The 19,556-nt window shown below is 32.9% G+C and overlaps 1 protein-coding gene across 1 annotated transcript in view; it reads left to right on the top strand.

The window, feature by feature from the left end:
* Positions 1 to 19,029, top strand: part of LOC139089072 (neural-cadherin-like) — an 89,716-nt gene extending 70,687 nt beyond the window's left edge. The window contains exons 3-4 of the mRNA XM_070638501.1: positions 13,781 to 15,548; positions 19,013 to 19,029. Of these exons, the coding sequence (XP_070494602.1) occupies positions 13,997 to 15,548; positions 19,013 to 19,029 (1,569 nt within the window). The 5' untranslated portion in view covers positions 13,781 to 13,996. The remainder of the gene's footprint in view (positions 1 to 13,780; positions 15,549 to 19,012) is intronic.
* Positions 19,030 to 19,556: the final 527 nt, after the last annotated feature.

The following is a 19,556-nucleotide window of genomic DNA, read 5'->3' as shown; positions in this document are numbered from 1 at the left end:
GCAGGAATACAGACAAAAATTGCAGGTCTGCAGCCTTGGACGAACTATAAGATACAGCTGAAACCTGCAGGACTGCGTATATTAAATGCAGTCCTTCAGTTCTTAACTATGGTTTTAAGATATCTGCCGAGTAAAGCGGCTCTAAATTGAGACAAACACAGATGTCACGTCATTTTGATGTTACAGTCTATGTTATGTCACTCTATGTATCACTCAGGTGCTTATGTACTGGTTAATGTTATTCATGCTTCTATTTGGGACTTAAGTTACCACAAAATGTCTTCCATCTGACTCTGTTGCAGGCTTTTCCACCTATTTTGCACGAATTCTCTGTTAGCACGTTGACCTGACATTCTTTCATCACTCAAGCAGACAAAGAGCATACTTTAATGTTTCAGAAAGATCACTACGGTACCTAAAAGTAGCCTTTTTACCTATTAGGGTTTTGGAGCTCCAGGACTTCTATTCCCTTGTGGATTCGAGCCAAGGACAGTGCTCCAATATTATTTTTCTTTCCCAGAATTGACTGTCAACCCTAACTTTCACTAAAGACTCTCATACAACTCCCAATCCCCATTCTACCTTCCCATTAAAACCGCCAATACCTCATTGTCAACCCTGTCCAAATCTACAGTCCAATATAAATTTTTAATAAAGTTTCGGAAATCAATTATGAAATGATGGCTATTATGGACTCATGTTCCGCTTAACTCGAGAAATTGAGAGAATGAAATATTATTCAATAATGCCTCATCATCATCATTATAATCATCCATAGCAAGTATGTATCGATTTAAAAAAAAGGCATCAGAAATAGAAACAAGAATGAGAGCAGCACTATGTAATAATCATCATATCTGCTTAGAAATTTTTAGTCGATGACCAATTTTCATTTTCTTCTTTCGGCCAATTAATTATTTCTCATAAATCATTCATCATTTCTAACTCCGTTCGCATCCATCCAGTTCTATGGAAATGGAAATAATCAAATTGAAGATAAATATTTTCGGTCAAATAAGCCAGAATAGATATAAAGAATATTTTAAGCTGCATAACAAATCGAATCAATTATTGCAGAAACGAGGCATTTAGAAAATATTATTTATTATATTAGTAGGCAGTTGGAATAGGGAAATAAATGGGTATTAAGTAGGGTTGTTGCATGAGACTTCAACACCGTGAAATTTTGTTTTTGTATTGAATGCATTTTTCCGCTCTTTTTTGTTATTTTTACTGGATAAATATGATATGTGGAAATAAACGTTTGTGATTATGTTTTGGAAATTGGAGAAAAGTTTTGAATGGTTGTCATAACAGACAAAGGAGCATATACACATGCGTACATAGGTTCATTTGGATACTGATGGCATTACTGCACTTTTTGACAATGTTCTCAGTCTGTTAGGGATTTATGTGAATTGTGAAGTAAAAGACCAGAATACTGGTTTTGGAAGCATTGATTGAGGACCTAAATAGCATAAATCGGTTAGTTGATCAAAGAATCCAGCTAAAGTCCGAAGTGACGCTGTCTTGGTGCCGGATTCAATTTTATTTACTTTTTACTTTATTTTTACTATTTAGAAGAGGTCAACAAAAGAAGATTAAGGAATATTGGGTTGAACCTTTGTGATTTACCTTCTGGTAAATTAATTCTTATCCGATCGACACATGTTGAAATTATGACCATACGGCAGTCAAGATGATAGTATAGTTATAACTAAACGGTGCTAATTAGCAATGGAAGTCAGTTAGAAGTCATTTAAAAGTTACTAATGAGACAAGCTTCAGTTGCTTCTCAATATCCATCAATATCATTGTTCGCGAATGTTTTGACAACATTTTAATGCATGTTTGCCGAACTAGACTTGAAAATAGTCTTGTTTTAAGCCTCAATCTCTTGGATATTGTAGAATATACAAATTGACTCTAACAGACAGTGAGAATCTCACCTGAGTGAGCCTATACATGAGTATACTCGGTCAATATAATTAAACATGCTCAATTTTGTGTGAATAATAATGTTCATGCTCCTTGTCTGTTCGGGAGAACGTCTGGTCAGCATATGAGCAGTAAACCAACTATGCTCCATTTTCAGTCAAGTTCCAACTCAATTGAAACATTATGAAACTGAAATTTCAATCTCACATCCAACAACTACCTCATTTCAAAAATAATTATCATGTAAAGTATTTCAAACAGTTAATCCCTCACGTGGAGTGCTTCCTCATGCATAAGTATACCAAATCATAGACAGTTAATTAATATTTATTAGGTTATCCACACAAAAGTTTTCAATCAGTTGTATCCAAGATTAAGAAATATATTATTATGCTGGTTTTAAAATTTCTTACGAGTCATTTCTACCTGCATTAGAGGAAGTAAAACTCCTTGAATTACTGCTTACTTTTCACCCCTATGAAGCTCTATAATTTAGTTGATAAATTCTTCTTTTTTTGATGTACAGAACGTCTAATTTAATTAATCAACTCGTTCATATTTTCATGCATTATTAACGATGTTATGATGAGTAAGTTTTGAGTCTATATGCTGTGCATATTTAGCTCTAGGACAGACAAAAAATTCTAAAATTTTTGAATTCCCGCCCTCAACAAAAATAACTCAAAATTCCAATTTCACTTCCAAAAATGAAGGTGTCCATAAATAACGGAGAGCACTAACACACCATAGGAGAAGATATGAAAAAGCAATAAGGTTAAGGGTGGGTCTCAATCAGCATATTTTTCGAAATGGAATTATAATTAATATTTATGTTGATGACGATCATAAAGAATCCTACGACTATGCATTGAAAAATATTTTTTGTGCCTTTTTTGTCATTGCGTGGCTTCGATCAATATGTATTTTCGCCCTGTTCTATTGTCGTAGAATGTTGACCTGTGAACTTCTTATTGTCTCACTGACAAAATGATGGAGAATGGTAATAAGATTTTATTGATGACTACGGAACTAAACACACCTTGAGTTATGGTCATAAAAATTAATTATGTCAGCAAATCGTGGGGATTGTTAAATTTTTTGGTTGGGGTTGTTTAATGGGGAAATGTTGGGAACGGTGTGGATGGATTGTTGACTTGGAAAGGGGATGGCGTAGAATTGGACTAAAACTCGACACCAGGTCAGTGTGTTGCCGGTACAGGCTAGTATTTTATAACTTTCGCTTCAATCCAGAGTCATGTCTGCCCGAAGTCGGATTTTTGGTCATTTTTGGTTGATATTTTGAGCATTACCGCTGAGTCTAGAATTTATAGATGTCGAGACATCTGGTTTCCTCTATCAATAGCATGATGATCATAAGGATCACCCTGAATACACCCCTAAAATCATCAGCATCCTCTTACTCACATGGCAGCAGACCAATTAATTTTAAATTCACAAATTACGTCTTTACATCCTTATCATAATTAATTCATGGCAATCAATTAACATCACAGGTCTTTGTACAATAAATAAACAAAATTTACAAATGCATAATTAGGTACTTTCTATGTATTTAATTTGACTAGCTCTAATTAAGGGGAAATTGGGACATGAATGATTTAAGAATGGTTGAGAATAAGTGGTTTGTACTAATTTTGTATGGTTATGTATCAATAAGATTGCTTGGCACGGAAATCGCTGAAAATCCGGTCCCAGAACAGTATAACTCTAGTCTTAGGCCAGATTCAATGAGATCCAGTCTCAGGCCAGATTCAAGTCACTTTAGTGCCGGATTTTCTGTTATTTCTATTTGCCAGAATTGACATTTAATGAATGATATTTGTTTTCATGCGTGCAGACTCACTGTGACTCACTGTTACTCACAAAGATAGTTAAAGATGCTATTTTAGGACTGAATGACATTTGAAGATAGTCTGATGATGTTCTAACTTGACAGTTCTGTAGAAAATCGCAAGATTTACTAAAAATTTCAAGTTCCTTAACAACTCATCTTTAAATGTACATAACTTGCTACTCAATTAATTCGATTTTCCACATCCAATTTAAATTCAATATCCTTCACATAATCTTGTATCATGTAATCGAAACTTTCAAGTCTAATGCTCCAATCGAATGAAATTTCCTGAAAAAAAAAAGTATAATTTCATCAGATGCTCTTTTTTTACATAATTTAAATCCATAATCAGCATTTTACGCATCATCAATTTCGAGTATAATGTTTACACAAAATTTTTTCTTCATCTCGTCTTATTTTCTTCTCGTTCTTAACTCAATTGTGTAACACATTTTTCAATCAATAATATAATCAAGAACAGAAAGAAGAATTTCGTTTCTCGAAAAGATTTCTCATTACCGGATGTTGGTTCTTGAAGAATTTCTTTTTTATATGTTTGTTTTCTTTACATCCATCCAGCTTGATATGCTTGTGATTATGAGGTTCTATGGTATCGTTAGTATTACGTGTATCCCTGGATATGACTTTGGAATGACTTACTCGCTTAGTTACGTATTTTGGCTGAATAGATCAACTCAGATCCATGAGTGTCACTCTTAGTTGGCGTATGAAGTTGGTTCTGTCACTGACTGCATTCTGTCAATTACCAATACCAAATGCTGCATTGTTTCTATTCGCAGCCTCTATCCAAGAGTTCTTTTGCACTCCCAAAACTCGATATTGACTCGAATTTCAGTTCTATCGCTGGTTGCCTTCTGCCAATTTCCAATACCAACTGTCTTTATCTGAAATAGGCTGTGCCTATGTCTAAGAGTTGTTGGTCCGCTTCAGAACTCGAATTCAACTCTAAATAGCTCGATTTCATACAAAATTCGAGTCAAATTGAGTCTGAGTCGATCTTTTGGCCGCCCTTGCGTTCTTTTGCGTGCCATAAAGACTTTTATTAATGGGAGATTCATCCGGCAACCTAACAATGTGCCATAAAATTAAGGATTGACCACATACATCCCTAAAAACCAGTATCACTACAAATATCATGAATTTAGATCCAATAAATCACCCAAACAATTGATAAAACCCAACACATAACCTAAAACTCACTTCATGTATATTTCAACTCATAATCATCCAGCGAGATGTAAACACATGAATTATAGATTGCGATCAATTCCTTTCCTCTATCATTTCTTCTTCATATTCTCTCTCGATGCGCACACACATTCACCAACACTTATCCCATCTCTCTCTATCGTCTTAATTGATTTATTTCGTCGATAGAGTTAATGGATACAATTTGACATGGCACTAAAAGGGCTTTAATGCTCATCGAACTAATGGGATTTTTTTAAAGATAAAAAATATTTTGAATTTTTTTTTTTCTTTATGTACGAAACAAAAGAGACGTTGTGAATCGATTATTATAAAGTTAATCAGCTTAATTTATCGAGTACAGAATATTTTTTTACTTCCCTCTTCTTAGTCTTTTCGGCAACCCAAAAAAAATAATTATTCTTTTTTTTATATCAATTAAAAAGAACTTTGAGGAAGTGAATGGATGAGTAAAAAAGGGTATACTTTAAAGGTCAATGATTAGTTGATTAATTAAATGAGATGGGAGATGAGAAGTTAAGTTAGATGGAGGGATGTTGGAAGTAATTGGGTTAAAGATGAGTGTAGTCGGTGGAATTGATGTGCGGAGATGATGCTTGGTTGTTTACTTCGCTGGTTGGACAGATCAAATGGAAATCACGGCTTCCTTCAGATGTCGCACGAAACTGGCCCAATTGTTGGTTTGTGCTTGCCTATTTCCAATACCAAATGCTATAGTGTCTCTGTTAACAGACGAAGATGATCAGTGACTGAAATTCAAGGCTTCCAATGCACTTCTGTTCCAATTTTTGACTTCAAATTAATTAAATTGATTTCTGTACTGAAGTGACTTAATCTCGGAAAGCAAATGAAGTAGAAATGTCCGATCATCCAGCCCCAAAGTGACTTAATCAAGCCTGACGCATGATTTGATTGAATCAAGCCTGAATTCACAATCATGCTGTTCTGGAGTCGGATTTTTGGCCGATACTACTCAGAGCTAACGAAGAGTGCATTCGGAATACGGCTAAGTAAGATGCTACGAAAAAGCCAAGCTATTCTCAAACAGAGTTGGCAGCTCTCGCAGTTTCGGACTCTACTAGACTCGAAAATTCGTAATCCTGAACTTCAAACTCAAGATTAACCCAGAATTTATAACGAAATGTGAGGTAGATTCGACTCCATATAAACTTTATAGAAACTGCAAGTAATATTCCAGTCCTACATCATTCCAAGCAACTAAACAAGTTCCAAAGTTGATGCCTCATTATTCAAAGAATCAATCCACAAAATCCACCAAACTCTACTAACACAATCTCAATCCCATACCCCTAAAATCCCGAATAAAACAAAAAAAGAGATGAGTCGTCTAATTGACAGTTAATAGTTTTTTATGTTAACATTAATGGATTTTTATTACAAAACCGAAAAGTCACTAACGGGAACACACACAAAAAAAGAAGTTCATTCCTCGTAGATCTTCAGCATGTGATAAATGGATTGACAGAAGTAGTGATTTAGATTTCTATAGTCAGACACAGGCACACAAAAAATATGATTTGAAAGATGTGTTAATGCCACAGCTAGCTACTGCCATCATCATCATCATTTTTGGATCATCATCAGTGATGTAGAACTGACGTCGAGGGATTATATCAATTTGAATATAACCAGCACAAAATAATTATGGGAATTCTCTATTCATACTCGAAATAATGGATATAAAAATTCATTAAGTCGCTGATGAAGTGAAATGTAATGTAGACACAACGGAAGGTATCGCTTCATTATTATTAAATAATTTTCTTAAGCTCAGGAGAGAAAAAGAGACATAATTAATAATAATTAATATAAAATTCTTCATCTCTGTCTCGTTCTCATCGAGAGAAATATACAGCCTGACAATGGTAATGTGGATGCAATTAATCTTTCAATAGTTTACGAATGGAATATTAATAATCGACTGTATAGTTTTCTGTTGTAATGCAATTCAATCCATTGTAATATTGAATGTAGAGAATTTTAATTCCAGTTGATGACTTGATTATTGTGTAATTGAATATTTGATGTGAGTTGCTAGTGACTTTAGAGATTCTCAGAGGTATGGTCAAGCAAAACTCGATTAATAGAAGTTGGTTGATGGATTTTAGACTCTAGAGTGACTCTAGGATTGTCCAGTGTCACATCAAGTCAAATTCAAGCTAGCCTGAAGTCAAATTCTTGAAGGAATCATCAATTTTTGAGTTAGCCCAGAGCCAGGCCAGCGTAAAGTCATTTTTAATGCTAATTTGGAGCTAAACTCACTTGCTTATTACGTCATTTACAGGAAAATTTTCAAATATTTTTTACCACACATAACTAAGATCCAGTAACACATAATTCCCTAAAAACAGCAAATAAAACATTTCCAAAAATTCTATCAAGAAGAACTAGACCAAAAAGACATGAATTTTATGCCTCGACGCTCATAAATGAAACATTTGTAAAGAAATTTGATACTTTACGCACATATTGAAGTGTTTTAGTTATTCCATTACATTTCCTCTATCTCTTTCGCTATCTAAATTCCATTTCTGCTCTCTCACAAGTGTCTACAGTCATAATTGAAATGTATCGTATGATGAATGATTTATTATGATAGAAAGAAAATATGAAGCTGCAATTTGTTGACATTAAAATGTCTTTTATAGTTTGAGAATTAACTGTGAGTGCGAGTCAATGAAGAAAATTAATACATTAAGGCTAAATGGAGAATGTCTTTGAAAGCAGCAAAAGATTCGATTGCGATATCATATTTTATATCTTGATTGTGTGTATTTTTCAATCAAGAGTCGCTGGATAGTTGAAAGAGTGCCACTTAAAAAGCAATAAATATTTCTCTGGTCGGAACATGTTAATTATGCTGTACACTGTAATTTTTTGGAAGATTTTGTTCATCAATTTGGGACTGATTTAGTGATTTTTTCGGTGGAACTGCTTTTTAAATTGGCAATTAACAAATGGATGGAGATTTAAGCGATGCAATTGAGGTCGATCTCTGTTTTCGGTGAGTCGGGAGTGGCTCGATGGCAGTATGGTTTGGTACTTCGGTACCTAGATATTGTAACACCGATCCTGTCCTTTTCAGAACCATTTGAAATTGAAATGCGATTCACATCCTGCCTTTTTAAGGTATAAGGAGCAATTTTATCAAAGAATTGATTCTGATTCCACTATTAATTGTAGATTCGAACAGCACAATGGCTTGTTGTCAACATTTCAATATGTGCCAATCAAGAGCCCTAAGACCCGACTGGAACTCAATCCAAATTAGTCAAATACAACCTCTCCATCCAAATTCTACATTAGTCTTTAATACCCGCAATTTAGTCCAATCTCGATCATATCTTGACTTTCCCTCCCACATCCCTCAAAAATGTATCACATCAAATAACATCAATCACGTAATTTCTTGTCAAATATTTTGATACTATCGACGATAATTAAATTTTGTGTCCGTAATGTCTTGAATAAAAATGATTCATTCTCGTATCCAATTTCAATTTTCTGACACAAGATGGAAAGAAGATGCCGTAAAGGAATTAAAACATTTGGTATAATTTAGCCATTTAAAAGCGAGAATTTAAGTAATTTTTCATCTTCAATATCTGCGATGATGAAGACTATTTTGTTGGATATATTAACATATTGCAAGTGGATATAACATGTGTTAATGTTTATTGCTGTTTAAATGTTCTAACTGGAACTAACTATTAGTTTGGTAATTTAGTCAGACATTTATGAAAGATGAAAATTGAGATCAGAATTAAATTGAGTTTATGGAAGCAACAAATTCACAAGTTGTCAGCATATTTCTTGGGAATGAATCTAAATTAGTCGGATTTTTCTAGGATTAACTTTTTGATAAATGACTAATATGAAGAATAACAGGAATTAGCTGTTTTTGGGTTTAATTTAATTCAAATTAATCATTTGAAGGCAAAATGAGAAACTTCATTATTCTCATTAGTGTGGAATTCAAATGAATATTGAAGTGTGAATTTTGGGGGGCTGTTCAGCTATTACGTAACGTGAGGAATTTACATCATGATCCGGCCAATTCCGTAATAGAATGTCAATTAAAAGTAATTTTATAATTCGAGTTTCGAGCCATGACAAACTGTCGACCAGGGCCTGGACTCAATCCCCAAGAGCATTACCTAATTTGTGAATCACCCCTTTGACGAGAATTCAAATTTTAATTTAGTCAAATATATTTTAATTTAAGTTAATTTTAATTTATGTGAAACAATATTCAGAGATCGTAAATAGGGCGATTAATACAATGCATATACATATTAAATTTATGATAGATTCCAACTGTAGTTAATGAACCAATAATAATTATTGAAAAACAATTTTCATATTTAATTATCTATGAATTTTTCTATTGAAAATTGAGTGCAATTTTGAATTGGAATTTAATTTATTTGGAATTTTTATAATTTTTTGGGTTATTTTAGGGAGTTGTAGTTAATGTTGGTGGGACTAGATTGTTTGGTGGAGTTAGTAGTCCAGAGGAGAGCTCACAATTGAAGCTGACTTGAGTTGACTCACTTGAAGTCGACTTGAGTTCAATCTACTAGACTCAAACCTAGTTGACTTGGTTTAAGGGGATAAGGAGGTCGACTCCCAAGCCTCCATCCTTGATACACCTCTGCCAAGTCTCCAAATAATCAAACAACTCCCAAAAACCAGCTAGAACCACAAACAAAAATCTATGACTCACCAGAAGACCTCATCATCGCAATAGAAATGAAATAAATAATATGAATAGAAAATCTTTTAAATAATTATGACATGTCCGATTATTATTTTATACAATTTTGTTGATGGAATCAAATTTCGTCGAAAAAAAATAAGAAATAAGAAAAATCATACTCGGATGGCAAATGTGGTGTTATGAGAGACATCAACGTAAATAATCATGCTATTCGCCGCAGGCGACACTCAAGTCAATGGAATGAAATCATGCACACTCATATTATACATTTTCTCATAATAGCAATAATAATAATAATAATAATGACTCTATCAGCTTAATAGTAAATGATGTTTATGTCCCGCAACAACCGTGTCAAAATCGTATACATAAATTTGCTGAGGTTAAAGAAGCTTAAGACATAAAAATGTCTTTAAATATTTTATTGGAAATTTTTCAAGCTGGAATTTTTGATTTTTGTATTTTTTGAGGAATTTTATGCTACTCGCATGGACTGTCGATCAATTTTGATAAATGAAATTTCATATTAATTAATTAACAAATTGCTTAGGTCATTTAAAGATGCATAATTTATGAAAATAACAGCTATTTGATCTAATGATCATGCCTATCTATCTATTTCTTAATTAAATGAATTTATTAATCGTGAATGCATGATAATTAGGTGTTTGGCAATTAATAATCTTGTTTCTCGCTATCTTGACTTGAGCCTAAAGTGTCTAATTGAATGTTTTTCCCATATATTCTGTTGTGTCCATTTAAACGATGGCAGGCTATTAATGCATAGCACACCGCATGCTGCGAGTCGGTATAAAAAGCCTCTATTGTGCGCGGTTATTGGTTTGAAGGGGTTTGTGACTCTGGTTAAATTGAATATTTGAGTCAAAATTCGAAATACAATCTACAAAGTTCAAAGTTTGATCTTGAAATTCAAAATTTGATCTACAAATTTCAATGTTTGATCTTAAAATTCAAAATTTGATCTACAAAGTTCAATATTTGATCTTAAAATTCAAAATTTGATCTACAAAGTTCAAAATTTGATCTTAAAATTCAAAATTTGATCTACAAAGTTCAATATTTGATCTACAAAGTTCAAAATTTAATCTACAAAGTTGAAAATTTGATCCTAAAATTCCAAATTTGATCTTGAAACTCAAAATTTTATGTACAAATTTCAAAATTTGATCTTAAAATTTCAAACTTAATTTTTGTTGTTCAAAATTTGATCTTAATCCTTTAAATTTTGATTTTCAGTTGCCAAACAAGAGTCCCAACCCCTCGCATCTCCTCCAACCCTCCAGTTGCGATGTTTTTTGTTGAATATTTCTTGTTTAAATAATTTTTTTCATCTCTTTTGTGTGATGAATTTTTTACGCTTGTCGTTATTATTGTTATGCTGAGCCCGTTGCTTCAAAATAAATAAATAAAAGATAAATCAAATTGGCAATGGAATGTTATTGGCTGAAAATGTGGAAGTTTATAATGTTGTCATATTGAAATAAATTTTCACAATTCTCATTTCATTTAATGTCCTGCATTTTTTAAAGCGCTAAACGATCAGACACATCGCAAATATTTATAGCCAATTTCAATTTTAATTTTAAATACATGTATCGTCGGCTCATGAAATAAGAGAGAAAAAAAGAAGTTATGGCACAGTAAATTATTAAAATACAGAAATACTGAATTTTTTTGTCACTTTCATCTCCATTCTGGTGTCTCTTTGAAGTATCTGATGCGGTTATGTAAATGTAATAGGAAAAATATTCATGGAACAAATTTAAATTTTCTCTCAATTCTCGATAATTATACTGAGCGCATGCATGATTAAGTGTTGTTGGATTATGCGACAGAATTTTACTTTTAAAATAGTGAGGATGGATGGAATTGATCAGCATTTGAAGGTGGTTGATCGCAAATGATGTCTCGAGTGGGCTTCCTTACCATTTAGATCAATTTTGATCCGTTTACTCCCTTTGATGTCGCCTAAAATCAGTTCTATCGCTGACTATCGCTTGCGAGGACACAGATTGTTGATTTGTCTGGTTATTGCTAGTTACAGCGATGATTAGACCTTATACAGACGTCATCTAGTTGATGAGACGACTAGTAAGCCGTTAGGATGTATTTGGTTGTCCTTATACCTAGAATTATCAGCAAGTTGTCCAGTAGAGTGTGGAAAATCATTTTAGGAGCTCTAGGTACTTCTGTATATTGAACAATATGAACCTACTTCCCCTCCACGACTCCTCAATCAACCGACATCATACCTTAACAAATCCAACCTCAAAATGACGCATTTTAATTCTTATTCTGTGAATATTTTGACAAATTCACGTCAATTCCATCTGATTTAATTTTTTTGCTCAATTTTTATTCATTTTAAATTGTAAAAAAATTCAATAAATTACCTTATCTACATTACCGTCATCAAAATATTTACAATTCACATCAAAAAAAACACCACAAACAAACAAACGTGAACGTGAAATAAAAAAACAGAACCAACACCCAATAAAACCTCGACTAAAAGCTTTTGATAATTTAAATCGATAGATAGAGATTTATGGAAATTTAATGGATCAAAATTTATATGATAAAAAGAGGACTTTATAGTAGATTAGCATCGGATTAGTAATCATGAATGGATTAAAATTCAAGTTGTTGTCGGCTTTTTGTTGAGTGTCATGGGAGATGAGAATTCTTCTTTGTCGATGAGCAATAAAATTCGGTATAGCACAAATTAAGGCAGATTATGATAGAATGTTTGCGGATTAAATGGATTCTGGGACAGTCGTTGACTTTGATTTTTGGTTTTTGGGGGATTTTTGGATGTTTTAAAATTGTTGGAATTATGGAAAGAGTCTGAAAATGTTTAATTGATGAGGATACTGTCTGGATTGACGTTTGGTGTCTATTTGATTGAATTACATACATTTTGAGGACCAATGAGAGTTTTCCCTGGAATTTATCGACAGTTTGCTGCTGTTTTGGACAAATCTTATCAATTTCTGATGTTAAGCAACTTTCAGCACTCTTATATCATTTCTCACATATTATTACGTCCTAAAATTCTGATTTACTGCCCAACAACTCATTTTTCCAGCTCAACAAGACCATCAGCACCACCAACACCACTCCATGCCCATCCTAAACCCAATTTCCTCACCACCAAGTCCATAAATTACATCCAACAATATCCGAAACACTTCATTCTAACTTGATATATAAATCAAATAATAATTTTTTAATCAACCTTCAATTCACACCAAGTAGATCATCATACAAACTATGTACATGAATTATATTGCAGACTTTCGTGTTTGTCTACGTCCTCATGCTAACGTTCATTTGTTCTCTCATATTTATTGATATTGTTGAGCGATAAATTGTCGAGAAAAAAAGTCTTTTATTGTCGGCATTTCTTTTTCGCACATTTTAAAAGGAAATGCAAGGTTTTGGAGGATGGATGGGTTGAGGTATGAGCGGTTTGGGTGTGGATTGTGGCTAGGTTTGGATTTTGGAATTGTATAGAGGAAATATCAATCAAAAGGTGCATTTTTATGCCTTCGCCGACCTTACAATCAAATGTGATCCATGTAGCTTAAAACTGGGACTAGCTACCGCTTGTCTAATGCCAATTCTAAGTGCATAGCTGTCTCTATCGACAGTAACCATCTTTAATGTTAATAACTAAGCAAAATAGTGTTAACTATTACTAGACTTGACTGTGATGCAAGGGTAAGCTGTGCTGGGTCTTGCAGACATTGAAGTCCAGCATGTGGTCTTCGTATCATCTCTAACTAGCTGAACAGCAGCTAAAATGTTCAATTTTCAACATTAACATCAGGAATTATTAAATTATTTAGCAAATATCCATCAAATATGCACCTTATATCCCTAATATCCAATACTTTCATCATTTTACTCATTCACGCGCCTTTTATTGCTTCTGACATAAATACACATATAGCAATTTATTAACGATTTATGTATTTTCTTTCTCGTTACAGGTTATGACTCAATTTAGACTCCGTCGCTGAACTACCCCAAGAGATTCATAAGTCAGTGAAATAAAAATACAACGAAATAATAAAAGTTACATAATTGAGTGTTTTACATGTTCATAAATTAAGACTAATAATAATAATCATAGTGAACATATAAGTGCTTAAAAAATAGTGAAAAATAAAAGAAAAAATTTAGTGCATAATTTTCTGTTTAAGACAATGTATAACCTCGGTGCCGCTGTAAAAATGCGGCAATCGAGTGAACGATTATCGCGTAAATCATCGCATCATGCGATTATAGTCAGTGCATTAGGTTTATTTTTTGTGCTTCTAATCAGTAATTTTAATCAATGTTTAGCATACAATAATGTTCATAATAAAAATTCATCGCATCATCACCATCATTATCATCGTGAGAAGGCATTTGATGGTACAGCAAATAATGTATTATCATTAGTATTGCCACATGATACATATCCTGGTTATAGTATTAAGAAATTTACGGCAAATTTTACATCACCTGATTCGCCATATTCATCATTAACATCATATGCATCAAAGCCGATTAATTATCGACTTTTAGAGACGGGATTCTCAAAATTCTTTACCGTCTTAGAGGATGGTATGGTTATGACAACTGCCGATTTAACGCCACTAGTCAATCGTCCTGTACATCTTGTTGTGTTGGAGGAGACGCCATTATCGACAACGACACATCATTTACAGTTACATGTTATGGATCGTAAGGATATGTTACGTTTTCCAGGCTCATTACTTGAAGCAGTCGGTGATGTCCGGGAGAATTTAAAGCGTGGTACAAAGATTAAGAATGTTCCATTACTACAAGCCAATTCAGTTAAGCCTTCAAAGGAAATAATCTATAAAATTGTCAGCGGCAATGATAATCGTGCATTTGCTCTACAAAACAGCAAGACAAATGAGATTAATGATGAGATTAAAATTAAGGATACAAAAAGTGCTGGCGTCTGGCTTGTAACAGCAAAACCATTGGATCGTGAAACCAAGAGCGAATATAATTTGGTAATTGAAGGCAGTGATGATGAAAACATTAATAAAGTTGATGCTAAAGTTACAATACACATACTCGATGACAACGATAATCGGCCTGAATTTGTTGAATCACATTATCGTTTTGTTGTTGCTGGAAAGAAATCCGTTGATGCTGATGGTAATGCGACAGTCACGTATGAGAGATTTACGAAAATTGGAAAAGTTCAGGCAAAAGATGCTGATGGTGATAAAGTTGCATATAAATTGACAGCACCAAGTAACTATGTCATTATTGTACCACAAACCGGTGAATTGATGCTTGCTGGTGAACCTGATAAGCATGAATTGTTATTGGAAGTTGAAGCACATGATTTACGTACGCCAAGTTTAACGAGTGCTCATCCAGCAAAAGTCTTAATTGAATTTGCGCCACCTGACGCGGCTGCAATAAATATACAGCATGTACAAGCTCACGACAAGCAACATGGTCATCATCGTGAGAAACGTCGTGTAACGCGCGCTGTACGACCAACAAAACGTATTGAATTTGCTGAATCGGACGGTGATACAGAAGGTCGAAGTGTTTTTCAATTAGAAAAGGAAACGGAACGTGAAACTTTTAAAATACGCGATGAAAATCCGTGGGTTACAGTTGAAACAAATGGAGCTGTTCGTGTTAAAAAGAAGTGGGACTATGAGGAGCTCGGACCTGAAAAGACTATTGATTTTTGGGTTATAATCACGAATCAAGGACATAACGGTGAGTCAAGCATTATTTTTGGTACTTTTTATAGGAAAATGGATTCTTGAATCTAATATTGACGTAAATTCAACATGACATTTGATTCCCAGAAGGGACAATCTTTAATTATGTACGTGGATTTGTCACATTCCGAATGTGATAGCTTGCTATGTGTAGGATGGGATTTTAATACTCGATAGAATTTTGGCTATAATTCAAGGACAAAAGTTTGACTGATTTTAGTGAATCTTAAAGTAGATTCAAACTGATCTATGTCTTCAGACTTTATAGTATATCCAAACAACCTCTAAAGATAAGACATAACTCGAACAGTAGAGAATAATATTCAATTTCAAAGTAAATAGAACAAAACATTTATGAATTTCAAATAAGCCATTTTATCTTTAACATATTGAACTGAAATCAATACATCAAGCTTATCGGAATTTCTTAGTTTACACAAAAAAAGCAAGCTGAATATTGAGCGAGAAATGAGAATAAACTTTACATATGAATTGATGCTTAAATAAACTGGATGGAATATAGTTGAATTTTTATGTTTGTAAAGTTATGGAAATGCTTTATCTTGTATGGATGAGGTTTGAACTGTTTTGAGTAGCACAAGTCGGTTGATCGATGATCAATCCAGTTCCAGGATGGGGTGACTCAGATTTGGTGCCAGATTCGGTTTGAATCTGACACTAGACCAGCATAACTCTGGCTTGTGGCTGAATTTGTACCAAATCTTTGACTTGGTGTCAGATACGGATTAAGTCTGACATCATGTTGATCTAGTGCCGGATTTTGGATCATTTACCCGACTTGTGCTATTCAGGAGTAAGTTTGAAGTCATCTAAAAGTCATTTTAAGACCTTACAAAATAATAGTCGACGTCAAGCTTCTGTTTTTCGATATTTCTCATCCATTCTACACAAAAACTTCATACCAATCCATTAGACACCCTCAGCATATTCTTCAAGAATTTATATCCATAAAAAATTAGCATTCAGCATCCACATCGCGACAATAAATTCCAATTTTTTCCCCAAATAATAAAAAAAAGTTCTCTGCTTATATCAGCAAATTTACAATTCCAGAATCAACAATAGCTGAATATCCTTAATAAATTAGCATTTTCATAAAGACACAAAACTAGGTTAATTGATAATTGAAATATTTATAAGCTAATTCCTTTTTACAATTTTAACTTGCTAACTACGACATGTTCTTCTTCATTCACTTCTCTTATGATTATTCTCATTATCTCTTCTTATGCTTCTTCTTTACTTTTGAGGGGGATTTGTGGATAAATGATGTGAAAAAGTGAATCTTGTTGATGAATTTTGAAATTGTCCAAAGAATGCTTCACACCTGGAAAGCATACGAAGTAGAAATTGCTGAATATTCGGTTCTAGACCAGAGTATGTCTTCCTTCAGACCAGATTCGATGCAATTTTAGCGATTTATACCAATTTTTTTGCTGTATGTCTTGAATAAAGGTGTTTAGAGCTGACCTCGAGCAGCAGAACGTGTTTGTTAAAGCATCGCTAAGTCTGTCGCTATTTATTGTGGTTTAACGCATTCTGCCTGATCAGGGACATTGTGTTAACTTTATGGAACATTGTCGGCATCATTTGATTGCTCAATAGTAACTCGGAATTGCTTTAGAACTTCATATGCTTCTGATCCACTCTAAATTTGGCTTAACATCGCTCTGGAACTAATTTTCTTCATTTTGTGCCTTTTGGAAATGTTAGTCACATTCCCCCAACATCTCTTCATTCTCTGAAACACCAGACATCACTTCCAAACAACTCCTTAACGGTCTAAATCAAGAGAACATAAATTTCCATAATTCCATAATTAATTTGTCCGCCAATGAATATTAAAAGAAGAAGAATAAGGAGGGAATTTGTTTACCATCTATTAACTACTAGATATAAATTTTTTTATGTATACATGCACAATCTTTTATTTCTTGCCTGCCACTGACTGGCAAATTTATTGCGCGAACGATTTACAATTCCTTACAGACCTGCTATATCTTTTAACTGCTGAAGTCTATTAAAATAATTTATGTCAAATTGGATACGATTGGATTATTTAAATTTTATTTTTGCTATCTAAATATTATTTTTGAGACCATTTCTTCTTATCATATTCTAATCTTTAATATTTTTACATTTCATATATTTTTATGTATATGTCTATCATGAATGAATGAGTGGAAACGATGAGGAAAGTGTTTAAATGTAAAGAAATGAGTTAGATTATTTTTATTGGATTAATGTAACAGCTTTAGGGATGGGAAACTTGGGTATTTATCTGGAAATTGTCTTTTTTGTGAATGATGTCAATGATGTCAATGAAGTAGTTCAGATGTATAGTCAAATTTGATCTAAGAGGTAACTAAAGGAGTAACTTAGAATTCTTAGTGAAGTAGCTCTAATAGAATTTTTGGATACTTATGTAAATTATCGTGCTTATGATCAGTATACATAATAGAACATACTCAATGTTGTGGGCAAACTTACAATCATGCTCTTTCTCTGTTCAGATAGCTGAACATTTGCGACATTCCCGAAATGCACAAATCGACTTGTAGGATTGTTGAAGAGCCAGATTCAGCTCTTAATCAACACCAACGGTCATTTCTTTGATGCAATGTGCTGTCAATAAATGCTTTTAACCCTAAACAGCACAACATGTTCGCTAAGACATTACTATGTCGATGTATTAACGATAAGACGCTAAATTGCCATTACGCAATTTATTGTTTGATTTTAATCAATTTACGCAGTTAATAATGCAGTATTTTGGATTGTGCCGCTCAGTTACTATTCATTTAAGTCCAACAATTCATAAAATCTCAACTAAGAAGCTTAAAAATCACACATTTGTGACAGTCACAAAGAAGAGCGTCTAATCCTTCATTTCACACATTAAATTTAATCTTCTTTTATCATTTCCTCCTTTTACGCATTAGATACGCGGTGTTGAAAGATCGTGTGACTCGAAAATTTGTATCAAGCGACTTAAACTGGCTTAAAACAATCAAATATGCCAATATTTTGATAAATTTTATTGAATATAAATTTTTTAATCTTCTTCTTATTTAAATTACATTCATCCCAGCTATTTATGCTGGATTTTTTTTAATGAATAACAGACAAAAGTCTTTGAAAGAATTTGCAAATTAAATAGCGTAGATTGTGAAATATGATATGTTTATCTTTTTTCTATTTTAAGTTTCTTTCGGTATGAATTAGTTGCTGATAATCTTTCTCATTTAACTGCTGTGAATTCTTTTTCAGTCACGACAACCTTAAAATCTTGATAAATAATTTTTGAGATGTCAATTTTCATTAAAAAAATTAGCTTAAAATTCAAATTTTAGCGACAAATTTTGGAGTCGTTCATAAATGACGTTTTGATGCCAAAATTTCTGCAAAATTTTAAATTTTCTCTGAATACATTTTCAGTCTTTGTCGTAATCTAAATTTATTCAAGACATTTCTTATGATTTACCGCCTACGGAGATAAAACAATTCGGGATATGTGGAGCATAAGAGCAACAAAAGAGTTAGAAACTTTTTTTATTCTTTAGAAAATGAAGATTGTGAAAAATGGAAACAATTTGAATCCTTTTTTCGCTCTGCTTCATGCCTTAAAGTTTGTGATTTTAAAGAAAATTGTGCAAAATTTTTTGAATTTTTAGGATTTTGTGAATGTTGAAAAGATTTTAAGATTTTGAGAATTTTAACGGATATTTTGAAAGTTTTATAACAAAATATTGAACAAATTTGAAGTTTTATAGCAAATAACTGGTAAAAATTTGAATTTTATAGCAGAAAAATGCACCAATTTTGAAATTTTATAACAAAAAACCGTTAAAAATTTGAACTTTATAGTAAAGAGTCAGCTAAATTTGATTTTTTTATAAAAAAATTCAAATCTTATAGCAAGTCGGTTACATTCATTTTTTTATAGCAAAAAGCTGCCAAAATTTGAAAATTAATATTAAAG

The sequence above is a fragment of the Chironomus tepperi genome, unplaced genomic scaffold (genome assembly GCF_022539635.2).
Source record: "Chironomus tepperi strain 1889 unplaced genomic scaffold, CSIRO-AGI_Ctep_v1 contig_174, whole genome shotgun sequence".
Taxonomy (NCBI): Eukaryota; Metazoa; Arthropoda; class Insecta; order Diptera; family Chironomidae; genus Chironomus; species Chironomus tepperi.
Note: the sequence above shows the minus strand (reverse complement) of the source record. Positions and strands in the feature narration are given on the sequence as shown.